Source organism: Etheostoma spectabile, chromosome 12 (assembly GCF_008692095.1).
Source record: "Etheostoma spectabile isolate EspeVRDwgs_2016 chromosome 12, UIUC_Espe_1.0, whole genome shotgun sequence".
Lineage (NCBI taxonomy): Eukaryota > Metazoa > Chordata > Actinopteri > Perciformes > Percidae > Etheostoma > Etheostoma spectabile.
Genome location: NC_045744.1, coordinates 15,576,440 through 15,589,369, shown reverse-complemented (window position 1 = coordinate 15,589,369; position 12,930 = coordinate 15,576,440). Strand labels below are relative to the sequence as shown.

The following is a 12,930-nucleotide window of genomic DNA, read 5'->3' as shown; positions in this document are numbered from 1 at the left end:
CAAAGACACACGGTCACTGAGATGCTGTACATTTCAATAGTATGTAAGTGCCTTGAATAAATCAGTAGCCTCATAATCAGACTAAATTGTCATTTTATTTCACTTCACTTCTACTACTCAAATTGCTGAATAATTTGGGCAGCAATTCGGAGAGGTTAAACCAGGCTAATACATAAAAAAGTAAGGTTTTCTGTATTAAAGAAGATATCTTGTACTCATTTTTCAGGTTCACTTGTACTTTTTTAGGTTCACTTGTAAACTCACATTGTATTTCACTGTGCATTGTACTGAAAAGCCACTTTTGCAAATTCAAATCCAAATAGTTAGCTAGTTTAAGTTCAGAACCAGGAAGTGTACAACGGTTGTTTACCAGACGGGACCACAGTCGTCAAACAGATACTTCCAGAAACACCTTGTTGTGGTAAGGGAAAGCTTAGATAACATCAGGTCATCCATAGGTCACAGGTCAGGGGACAAGAATATTTGTCCAGTCTCTCCCACCTGTTCATGTGTAAATATGTTTGTGTCTCTACATATTATGGGAATTTAAGCAGCTTCATGCAATGTTTTGTTTCAGGACCGTCTCCTTTTGAAGGTCAGTGGAAAGAGGCTAAAGGTGCCTGCCACACCTAGGCATACTTCTTAGAGAGAAAGACAGGCTCAACTGTGTTTTAGGGAAGCATATGTGTTTATGGCCCCCGCAATATCTGTGTTTACATTGAAGGTTCAACTAAACTTAACGTCTCCAGCATGAGTTTAAATAAACACTTAGGACGACACAACCTTTAAATGGTTTGTTGATATCTGATGAAATGTTCACGCTGCAATTCCTCTTTCAGCCAGTAGAGGGAACCACAGGCCGAAGATGAAGGCTTTGACACAATTACTCATCCCGCTCACATTATACCTTTTTACAACCCCATACCTAAAACAAAGTATTTTATTTATACAATTTTTTCTTCTTCTTTCATGTAAACATTACACCTCTCAGTACTCAGCAGTGTCTGTTCACTTCAGAAGGCAAAGGAATCTTTTCTATGGGCACAGTCACGGTAGCGCTTCATGCTCCATCACAAATCCAGTTTCTGTTGATCTGAATCTGTGTCATGGTATTCAAACAACAAGAACTGGTTGTAGTCAGTGTCAGAACAAATAATCTCTCCAGTCCAAAGGTCAGTGCTGCTGTCACCATTTGGTAAAGACACCTCCAATTACATTAAACGCTTGAAATAGTGTTAAACAAAGATTATTTTAAGATCAAAATAAATTTATAAGAATGTTCCACACACTTGTGTTCAAGAATTGTGAAAATGTGAAATGTGTTCAAGGCTGAGTTAAAAGGAACATTCCAGTAGAAATCCTGACTTTTAGTCCCTCTACTGTACGTCAGGTTTAAAAAACACTGGATCCTACGTTTCCTACGATGTAAACACATTTGTAACTCTGTTTTTAACACGGGCTTTCTCCTACTGTAAAAGTGGTCTCCAAACTCAGAAAGGTCCTCTAGCGCCACATAAATCTGTCTGCTATGCAGGCAAAGTGGCAAAAATTGAGTTGCATGAACATATCCATAAGAGAGAGGCCATGTCTTCTGTACGTCCTGAAGGTTCTTTCTAGTTCTACTTTTCTTGTCACTGACTATAGAACTTATGTTTCTGTGCTTGAACTACCGGTAGGTTTGTAATTGATATGAATCTAGGTTTCTGTTAGGGAGGCACTACTAGAAAACAAAACAAAACATTGACTTAAGTAAGACTTCTGTCAAAGCAGTCGTTTTATAGTATTTATCTTTGTCAATGTCAACCATGAAGAGCTTCTTTAGGATTTAAAGACAAATAATTATCATTTAATCCCCTGCAAACCTGAAGCTGCCACAACACGTATTCCTTATTAAGTGTGTGTCAATTGAATGTGTGTGTGAGAGAAAGGTGTCCCTTGTTGAGATGAACCCACAGAGAATTGTCTCCTGACTTAGTTCCCCTCATATATGGAACAATTTAGCACCTTTCAGCTCATTGTTTTGGTGTTATGGCCGCACCTTAACCGTTTGGTTCACTCTCCCCGCTCTCATGTCGTTTCTAGCTGCAGCAGGAAGCTGTTTTCAGCAACAACAAAAAAACACTCAAAAACCATTGCAGACCACCGACCTGGCACCAAACAGCAGGAAAAGTTAGTGAAGAGCTTGTGAACGTGGTAAAGCATTTAGCAACTAAAGAGCCAGGGAAGTCAAATATCTCAAAACCTGCTCAAATGATACCAAAACTGTCTGCATGTGCACCAGGGGCGTCGGACTGGGGGTGTGAAGGGGACTGAGGCCCTTATGTGATGAGGGCCCAGAAAGATGCTAGAATGAATAGCTGTGGATGTGGGGTGGGGCCCATAGAGAATTAATTTCTACAAGGCCCAGAATTTTGTGCTACACCCCTGATCCTGAAGTACACACCACTAGAGGTAGGTGAGATGTGTAACGCACTCATTGTGATGACACTGTGTTTTACTCAAGTTCCACTTCTCTGTCAGTTCAAACTGACTTTATTGGTAAGCAATGGCTGCAAGACCTAAACATTTTTTATTCACCCATTTTTTAAATGGTTACACAAATCCATAGCTGAAAAATCTGTTTTATTAAAATAACTCCACATGTGTTACTTCTGTTATTGAAATGTTCAGTATTCTCCACTTTCTTTCCCTCTCATGCTGTGGTCCGTGTTAAATCAATGTCGCACTGTCCTCTTTTCCAGTTTACCACGTGACCCGTGTGCTGCTCTTTTAAGCCCTCTGGACAGAGCGAGGCAACACTCAGAGGACGTCCACACACTTGACCACACACTGGATTCAGGCCTTATCTGCAGTACTTGCCTTTAGTATGGACCTGAGATTGCTGTTTGTAGCGTCAGCTCTCCTTCTGGGGGCCACACTCACCATTTCGATGGCGGACCGCACCTCACAGTGCAAAATCAAATGGTAATGTTGATTTTAGTTTCTAGTATTTGTAGAATGAACAACCTGTGTTGAATCTTAATTGTAGGAGTGTACTGTGGGTGCCTTCGGGGACTCTTTCAATGTTGCAGCTGTTAATGTTCACAGAGCAGATGCTGCATCATGTGGCCAAGTAGACATAATGCTTTATGATGGTATTTGGGTAGCAAAAAAATCCCTTGTGTAAAAGGATCACATGCATATTAGACAAGGTGCTCATGAATTCAAAGTTTTGTGCAGTCTGATTTCTCACACGTATGGGGAGGCTACAGGGCTCACAAGATTCCCATTAGTCATGTTTGTGCAGAGAAATACAAAGTTATGGCAACTAACATAATTTAAAATAAATCTTGTATTGATTTTTCTGGTGTTTTTGAACAGCAGCCTTTAACTGAGTGTTACAGCAACAGATCTAACGCTTACTGCTCTGCTCTGCAGGTTGTTTGGAATCTCATGTGAAGTTGTAACTGGAAAGCTGGTGAGCCAGATCAAAGCCTGGCAGGTCGGGCAGAGATGTTTGTATGCAGGAGAGAGGTGCTCGTACGAGGTCAGAAACGTCTCACTCAGCTCCTTTATTGTTGAAGTCAAATATAATGTAGTTAGTTATGTGAAAGGAATTAAAATGTTCAGCATACAGGATGCAGGAAGCCAGTAGATGGATGCAAACATTTTAAAATTGTAAAATGTATCAAATTTGAACTTCTCCTTTCATATCTTGTGAACATGCCACAGACACAGAAAAAATATTGATACATTTCTGGGTAATACCCCTCTTTAACCACACTATTTAACTTGTATAAGTAGTATTTAAAATATGAATAATGTAGTTGTTAGAAGATATAAGTGTTTATTATGCATTTGCCAAAAAGTAGCATTTGCTCGGCCCTACTGCAGGCCAGTGGATGCTAGGCATTATGATCAACGCATGGTGTAGAAAATATCCTTGACTTGACTGATTTTGAAATGCTCTGCAGCTTGTGTCGACAGCTCCATACCTGATCAAAGCCACACACACGTCTCCAACAACCAAAAAAGTCAACGACCTCCAGTTTCTTCTAGAGCAGTCAACTGTTTGCAAAATGACTGTAAGTGCATTTTTTTTTTCTAATTGAGCAAACAGACTGATTCAGCTCATACAAAACCTAAAGTGTGTCTTTACTTCAAAGCTACTTCCTCTTCCTCAGCTCAAACTTTTCAAGTCGTTTCAGGAAGGCCCCCCAGGATAGACTGGGTAAACGGCGCCCACTCTGCTGGCTATTTCGCCTTGCAGCTCGGTCTGGAAACCTGCACGTTTAATTCTTCGACTTCTGTTCTCAAATTTGCGGGAACCAATCACAAACTGGCTTGTCTACCTGGTGCGCACACACGCACGATAACGATAGAGAAGTGACCAAGCAGCTTTTTGTGTACATTCAACATAGTGGGGGGCTGTCACCAAGGGGGTGAGCCTCTCCTCTCTGAGCGTAGTTTTTATGGCGCCATTTTAAAGCTACGAAGCCATCACCTGCAGTTAGCATCTCATTGACTGCCATTCATGTTGGCGCCGCCTTTGCCAGAGGGGCTCTACCGCAAACCTTCATTCTTGTATGTGTCTGTCTGGTTTTCCTCTTTGAAACACTGTTTTCTTTCTGATGTGCAGGGAGAGGCAGTATCAGAGTTCTCCAAAGATCCAGCTGATAACAGCACAAACTACTGCAGTCTCCAGAACCTAATGGATGGTAAATAGGAGTGGATGTTGTTGTATTATCTATTTCAGTGTTTAAGCGCGTTAATGAGTGCCGGTGTACTTTTCTCTGTTCAGGAAGTGACCTGATCAATGCTGAGGGATACAAACAGTTCAGCAATAAGTGGATCTGTCCTGGGTTTGACACTGCCAACTGCACCTTGTCTTAGATGGAGACGGATCTCGCTCGCTCCAAACGTCACTTCCTGTGTAAAATAACTTTAAAATTAGACTTCAGCGGGAACTGGTTCTTAACAGTGCATTTGCCTTTCTTTATGTGTGCATCATCATTGATTTGTGTTTATATTCTGTAACATGCTTTATAATTGCAGTTAAAAGGATTTCATAATAACCTACAATTTTCTCTGAAGCCAGTTGTTTTATTTGACATGAATGCAATGATATGAAACTGCAGGATGTTTTAACAGCTGATGCCCCTGAACAGTGTTAAATTAATGCATAAATGAGGTGTTTTTCAGAAAAAGTACTGCTAATACTAATATGCGTGTGGTATGAGGTCTACCAGTTAATATAGAGTTTTGGCAAAATTTACAACTCTTCTTACATTTGTATTCGTTGCAAAGCTGTAACAAATTTTTAAGTGGACAGTGACTTTTATAAAATGGTACTAATTACTTAAATAACATGTTGCATTACAACATATGCAGTTTAATTACAAGACTAAATGATAAAGAAACAGTGTATTTAAAACAGATACATTCAAAACAAACTAAACGTCTAAAACTATGTCTTCAGTTCATAACAGAACAACTAGAGAATGCAGTGCAATAGGCTGTTTGCACATACTCTAAAAATCATGCGTGATTAATGTGATGTGATGCCTGGTGGAGATGTTTTCATGAGAGAAGGTAGGTTTTTGAGAGAGAAAAGGAAAACAGAGAAACAGAAAAACAAAGCTTCTTGATTCTGAAAGTGTTTCAAGTTCAAAGTATATTTATTACTGAATTTGGTCAATCAGCACTTACATATATGACAAAACTATAGAAATCATTTGTTTTAATCCAACTGATTTAAAACTGATTATACTGAACTGGAAAATCTTATCTGGCTGTTTTTTGATGAATGTGAGGCACAAAGTCCCACACCTACCATGCTACATCTAATAAATGGTACCATGCACATTGGTCATCATTTGCAACGTATCCTCATACAATGGTTTTTCTTACAAAAAGTTATGCACAACTTCTGTGTGTTATGCCTCAAATGTCAAGCAACACAAGCGATCGGAATTTAAAAAAGTAAGAATTGTGGAATAAGTTTGTTACATAACTTATGAATGGGGTATCGTTGGGCAAAAATTCTATAATCATTTTCAGCATCTTGTAATTCAAGTAGTCTGAGAGAAAATGACTTCTGCATCTCCTCTTGGCTCACTTTTGAGACGTTAGAACATCTAGCCCGTGATGGGAGACTTTAGCCAATCACAGGTCATTTAAAAGAAAGTGTTCCAATTGGCTGTTTTGCGCATGCATTTCCTTTGGGACAGAGCAGGGAGAGGAAGAGCTGCAGGAAGTCTCACTCTACTTCAAAATGTGGCCTTTTTTGCTTTCAACCCACTGTAGTTTTAATTATGTAACATACGTAAAACGTTTTTAAAAAAAGCCAATGTTGACTTTTGCTTTCAAACAGGACACAGACACGGGGCTCCTGGATGGAAGTTCTGTGTTTGTTTGACCCCATGTCTGTTGGTCATGTGTTGTCAAAAGCCTAATTAAAATGATCAGAATAAATTCTTACCTAAACACAGAAATATGTTAATGGTGACTATATGGTTGTATTCATAAAACCTAATATTGAATTTTTCAATTGAAATAACAATGTCCCGTAAACACGGCACTTAACTTAACCTTCTCCACAGTGAAGCTGCACTGGAACCACTCCCAGAATATTGGTTAAAATTGTTTTTTGGTGTTTTACGTTTGAACAGTTATTCACATATGGATACCCTATTAAATTTTTAAAAATATTAGATTCTAGATAGGATCCCACCAACATATTCCTAATTTGATTTATGTATTTTAAACAATGTCAGGCAGAAAGCAAGTTACATCTTCTACTCTAAAAAATAAAATGTTAAAGGAGCTCCATATTTCTTCCATAGTTTTTTGAAATCCTCATAAAAGATATTCCTTGATCTCTGTAGAAAGGGCCACCCCATTTGTAAAAGAAAGCAACAGTTTCTCAAGAGCTGGCTCCTTTGTGGTGAGTCATTTGAGATGTCAGGCCTTTCCGAACTTGACCTTGGAGAAGTAATCCTCACAAATGTTGTGGGCCTGCGCCTCGTCACTCTGTCCATGCAAGGCCTTGGACATAGCCGAGGCCTCAGGCAGAAAGCTGATGAGTGACAGATTGTCTTCAGCTCACTGCGTTTTACCGTCAGCTTGTTCTTCTGTCTCAGTGTCAAACTCAGTCAGGCAGCAGTACAACAGCATCTGGGTGTATTTGGTGACAAAGTCTGGAGGAGGAAAAGAGGTGAGAGGAGGAAAAGAGTAGGAGAGGTCAGTTATAGCTGACTCTGATAATCCAAATTTTGAAAGTGCTATAAAATCATGTGCTACAGATATCTGACAAACCGGGAGAAGGGTGTATGATTGTGTAATATTAAACATAATAATTGCATGTATTATGTACAGGAAATCTCTTCCTTTTGTCACCTCCTCTTAACATGTTTGAACAAGGGTCAACAAACACAGAACAGTAACAAGACATTTCAGCCAAAAACTTACTGTTTAATTTGCGTATAAATTTGGGCCTCCTCTCATCAGGCAGGTAAATGGCTACGTAGTACACCGGCACCCCAGACAGTGCAATGCCAATTCCTATGAGAGAATTGATGGTGTCTCCGTACAGAGGGACAATGACTAAGAACAGGCTACACAGACAGTAGATGAAGGGGAAGAACAAGCTCAACTGTGGAGAGAAAAAGACACCAATTGGGTTAGTTTGTAAACTGATCAGAATATCTTGTGGTGAATTATTCAAGACAATATGTACTCTGTGGAAACTGGATTAACAGTGCTTCAGGTTATGTCCATAAGAGTAGGCACAACATGACACACCCACTAAACTTTCTCCTCAGTGCCGTAGTTCTAAATTTCTTCACTGAGTTTGGGCTGTAACAAGCGAAGTAAGTTGAAGAAGATAAAGAAAAAGCTTCCTCGCTTCAGGCCATCAGCATGCTGAACTCTTTGTCTGCACTAACCTGCACATCTGCATATTTGTATCAAGTTTGTACAAAAGTATATTGTAAACTTGACTCAAAACTGTGGTAAGTTTGCCACAGTTGTGAGTCAAGTTATACAACTATACTTACTTTTTACATTTTTACATACTGAAACATTGTACACACTGGACCAACATACATTTTAACTTCTTAATAGGCTACTAATATTACATATATTTCCTTTTATATTTCCTAATTTAACTCCAATTCTAATTATTATTCCCTTTTGCCCAGCCTTAAAAGAACACCACCCTGCTTTTCATTGCATGAGCATAACACCTTTAAATCTTGAATCCAAATGTAACTGTGGCTGTATCTGCATATGATAGATATGGGGTCCAAAGTTCAATTATTACAGAAATGATCTCTTCAAACCATAACAATATTTGAAATACCCACAGGAACTGTAGAGTTGTGTATGTATGCACTATGTGCCATATGTAGTTATATTCAGTATAATCTGAGCAAAGCAGCACCTTCACAGGCCTGTGTCTGTCTGGCTGAGTGATGCGCAGGTAGATGAGGCCGGCCACAGACAGACCCACGTAGAGCCAGTAACTGAAGCTGAAATAGTTGATGAGCTGGAACACGTCTTCCACACAGAGGAAGATCAGACCCATTAACCCCTGCAGAACATGAATTCACATATTTATGTGTCTAGTTGTGATATGTGAACATTTTTTGTCTCTTTAAGGTGGCATGTCCGTGTATGCATTTGATCAATCTGATGTCCATTGTTTTTGAAGGAGAGTAAGATAAAGTAAGATCAATGGTCCTCACATTGAACAGCAGCGCGGGTATTGGTGTGTAGCGCCGCAGGTGAATCAGACTCAGACTGTCTGGGAGGTGGCCTTCTCTAGCTCCAACGAAAAACAACCTGCATGCTCAACAAAGATGGAAAATGTTTGGCGAAACATTCATCATAATATTACTATAAGTTAGGGTCTGTTCAGTACTTCCTAATTACCGTGACGCAGCAATGACAGAAGCATTGAGGCCTCCGTAGCAGGACATGGCCACTGAAACAGGCATGATCCACCTGAACGAACCCAGGGCTGCATTCCCAAAGGTCTGTGAAGAAGATTAGATTAGATAATACTTTATTCATACCACAGTGGGGAAATTCCCTTATTACAGCAGCAGCGGGTTTCAACAGTAAAAGCAAAAAAAAGGAAGAAGGAAAAAGCACTTTATTAATACCCCAAATGGGAAATTCAATTTTTACACTATGTTGTTGTTACATTACACACATAGGCCCAAAATACACACACATGCAATGCCTTGTTTAAGGACACTTCCATACTTTGGCCCGGTCCCCAAGTCTGAGCTAGTCCCATTTAAGGGTTAACATGGTTTATTACAGTTTCTGAAGTCAGAGTGCCAAATGTCCTGGGTCAACAATTTCATAGTCCAAATCAACGGAAGTACATTTTCCAAGATAAAGCCTGACAAATTAAATAGCTCACAGTACTGCATCGTGTCCTGAACTGTATTTCTTTTGCGGGGTGCAAATGTTACACCAAAACAAGTTCCTTCCTGAGACCATTTTGAATAGCCGCTGTTGCTGTGTCCGGAGCTTAGCGCTACCCAAGACAAACAAATATGATTGGTTTAAAAAAATGGAAACAACACAGATTGGTTTTTTTCCCTCATATCCCAGAATGTATGTGTGGTGTAGCCAGACCTGTTTCCACAGCGCAGTGGAGATAGGTTTGGCAATGTGAGACTCATTTCAGGACTATATTTAGCAGTATATCATCTTTCTCAGGTGACTGTTTGTGTCTTACCACAGCAACGGCGTCACTGGCCAGCAATGATGGCATGTCCAGAACCACATAGTACGCCACGTTGGTCAGCAGGTAGATGATGGTCACTATGGGCATAGAAATGGCAATGGCCAGGGGCAGATTCCTACAACAACATCAAAAAAACAACACAGCATTGTCTGACTCACTGAAAAGCTGCAGTAACAGATTACAGGGGGTTCATGTTCATCATTTTACTCAAATTGCAACTCTAACCTTGATGGCCAATTTCTTAGGATGCCAACATATCAAACAAAAAAGGATGAAATCTATAAGTTAGATAATTGCATGTGGCTGTCCTAAAACATGCCTGGTAAAAAGACTGATAACTTGCAATAACTGATATTTTGGCAACTTGAGGGTGGCAGACACTGTAGCTGTAACATCCGTCCTCCAAAGAGCTGAGGGTAACAGAGTCATCATAGTTCTCTGTAGGCTCATTACTACAAGTAATGCTTTTCACAAATACATAGTCATTTGATCCACTGTTAATATGAAAATATGGATTTTAGCAGTCTTAAATAATGCATAAACAAATGACGGACTGTTACTGTAATTTAACCACCTGCATTACTTTTTTCAGCTTTTACTGTCTGATCACACTGACTGTACACAAAGAAAACTGAGAGCAGATTTCTTGCCAGTGGACCAGAAACAAGAAGTAAAATCAAGACTAACGTTTCAAACATACGTATCTTTGTATGTTTGTGAATGTGTGTTTTACCTCTCTGGATTCCGAATCTCCTCAGTGACAAAGTTGAGTGTATCCCAGCCGGAGAAGGAGAACAGAGCTGAGTAGAGGGCCAAAGCAATGGCTCCAGGATCTGTGGAAGAGCCCTCAAACGGACTATCGAAGCTCTTTGAACCTCCTGCACCAATTGAAGTCAAAGTTTAAAGCACATATATATTTGTTTTTTTCACTGATGCATTCATACTTTTACATAAACTTACCAGTAGATATTTTCAGTATTCCTACAACAATGATGAGGCAGAGCGCCATGAGTTTGGCGTAAGTGAAAATGTCCTGGACCAGAGTCCCCCATTTCACATAGGCACAGTTAATGAAGATGAGCATACCTGGGAAAACCATAGGCAATTAATAAGTCTTCCTCTGCATGATTGAGACATTTATGTATGTAAACAAGGCCTATTACAGCTTCTGGTACAACTTCTGATTTCCTGTTAGGTTGCATTTGCAAAGATAAATCATTCAGGAAACAATGGTAAGCCACATTGGTTTGTAAATTCTGTAATACTGTATGTTGAATTTCAAAAGCTATATAGTCGTTAGAAACCAGCTGTGTCTCAGCCCCATGCCCAAGATGGCTGATCATCTCCTCTGTGTCATGTGGCGTGGGCCATGGTCTCTATCAGCGTACAGAAACAGAAACTGACTTCTTAATAGGGCTGGTGTTGCTTCTCTCACACCTAAATACCACTTCTGCTAATGACATTGTTGACACCACAAAGCCAGGCTGTACTGTCTAATTATAGTTAATGCCAGTTCCACACAGGGTTACTGAGTTCTGGGTACTGGGATCCATGGATAGCTAAATATGTGCTAGGGCCATAATACCACTCCACCTCTTGGTTTTGCCCATGTCATTCATAAAGGAGCAGTGTTCTAGTGTTCATTGTTTCCTGTGAATCCCTCTTGTGTACGTAGGCAATTTTAATCCAGCTTGTGAATGGCAGTCTCCGCCACTAACAATAAAAGCTACTCTATAGAGAGGCAATTACTTAATGTAAAAAAGAAAAAAAAAAAGATTCAATGCAACCATACATACAAACCTTTAATCTAAAGGAAATCTTAAGGATTGTAACTTTAAGTGTAAGGGTTTTGTTTCAGCCTTTCTCAATCTGCAGCACAATAGTGAAACATGCTTCTTGGGTGGGTTGAGCTGACAGAACTGGGGTGAAGCCAAAGTGGGCATCGGAGCATACATTTCAACCACTAGATGACAGTAAAGTGAGTTTTTCCTGCCTATATTCTTCTGCAAACAATTGCAGACTTTCATGTATCACAAAGACAAAGCTCATTTCTCTGTCCTGCATTTTTTTTTTCCTGGGTGATGAACTATAGACGCATGCATGTTTCTCACAGAGGCAGGCTGCAGCGATAAGCCGGACAGCATCATATGGCGGCTGGCAGGTGGGGTAGAAAGGCTCCACCAGGTAGTTGGCGAAGGTCAGTGAAATCACAGCCTGGCTGGCTGGTTCGATCAACAGGATGGACGTCCACAGACGGATAAACGCAAGGAAGCCTCCGAATGCCTCCAGGATGTAGGCGTAGCTAGCTCCAGACTTGGTGATGGTGGTGCCGAGTTCTGCATAACACAAAGCTCCAAACACTGAGAAGATGCCTGCAAAAGCCCAAATCAGCAACGACAGCCCGTAAGAGGCACTGTGCATGAGTACACCCTTTGGTGAGATAAAGATCCCAGAGCCAATCATGTTGCCAACAATCAGGCAGATTCCATTCATGAGGGAGATTTCTCTCTTCATCTGCATCTTCTCCTCCACTTTCCCATTATTCTGGGCCTTTAAGTCCTCATCAGATGGAGTCCGTAAACTTGGGCATATTGTCTGTGACATGACCCCAATCGTGTGCCTCAGATCCTCCATTAGTCCAGGGCTGGTGTGGAGATGATAGGACAATAATTAAAGTGGATTATTCAAATATAACAGTTAAAACATATTGTTGTTGCATATAAATAGGACATGATTTTTCTTAACTATACTTCTCAAGCCTGAAGCATTAAACCGAAAATGTCCAGTTTACAAGAAAAGGTCACACATGTGGCCATTCCTTTAGTAATGATTCGTCACGCTCTTTATGCATCCAGACATGGACATATCATACAGCTGAGTTGTTGTAATTTAAGACATATAAGGCCAATGTGTTAAAAGAACTTACTTTATTTGGTTACGTATGGAAGATCAACAGGTATAATTTTTCCTACTGAGTCTCCCTTATGTCCGTGCTGCTCCTCTGAACCAGGCAGTGAGATATCGGTCATCTTAGATGTAGCAACAGGACGGTCGATGTTGCAATCCCTGTTGCTCAGCACGATGACAACGGGTGTTTTTCCAGCACCAGGCGTACCGCACTCTCGTGTTCCCCCCTGTACTATTTTCAGAGACAAGCAGACCTCGTCCCTGCCCCCCGGCAGTCCTCA

At 40.4% G+C, this 12,930-nt stretch overlaps 1 protein-coding gene across 1 annotated transcript; it reads right to left on the bottom strand.

Annotated features, from left to right (window-relative positions):
- Positions 1-6,003: 6,003 nt before the first annotated feature.
- LOC116699198 (Y+L amino acid transporter 2) lies at positions 6,004-12,922 on the bottom strand. The gene is made up of 10 exons (XM_032531673.1): positions 12,669-12,922; positions 11,854-12,386; positions 10,703-10,828; positions 10,476-10,620; positions 9,734-9,857; positions 8,914-9,017; positions 8,727-8,823; positions 8,423-8,572; positions 7,450-7,633; positions 6,004-7,178 (listed from the first exon to the last, which is right to left on the bottom strand). The coding sequence occupies exons 2-10, from the start codon at positions 12,374-12,376 to the stop codon at positions 7,084-7,086; spliced, it is 1,548 nt and encodes a 515-aa protein (XP_032387564.1). The 5' UTR covers positions 12,377-12,386; positions 12,669-12,922; the 3' UTR covers positions 6,004-7,083.
- Between the last annotated feature and the right edge of the window lie 8 nt (positions 12,923-12,930).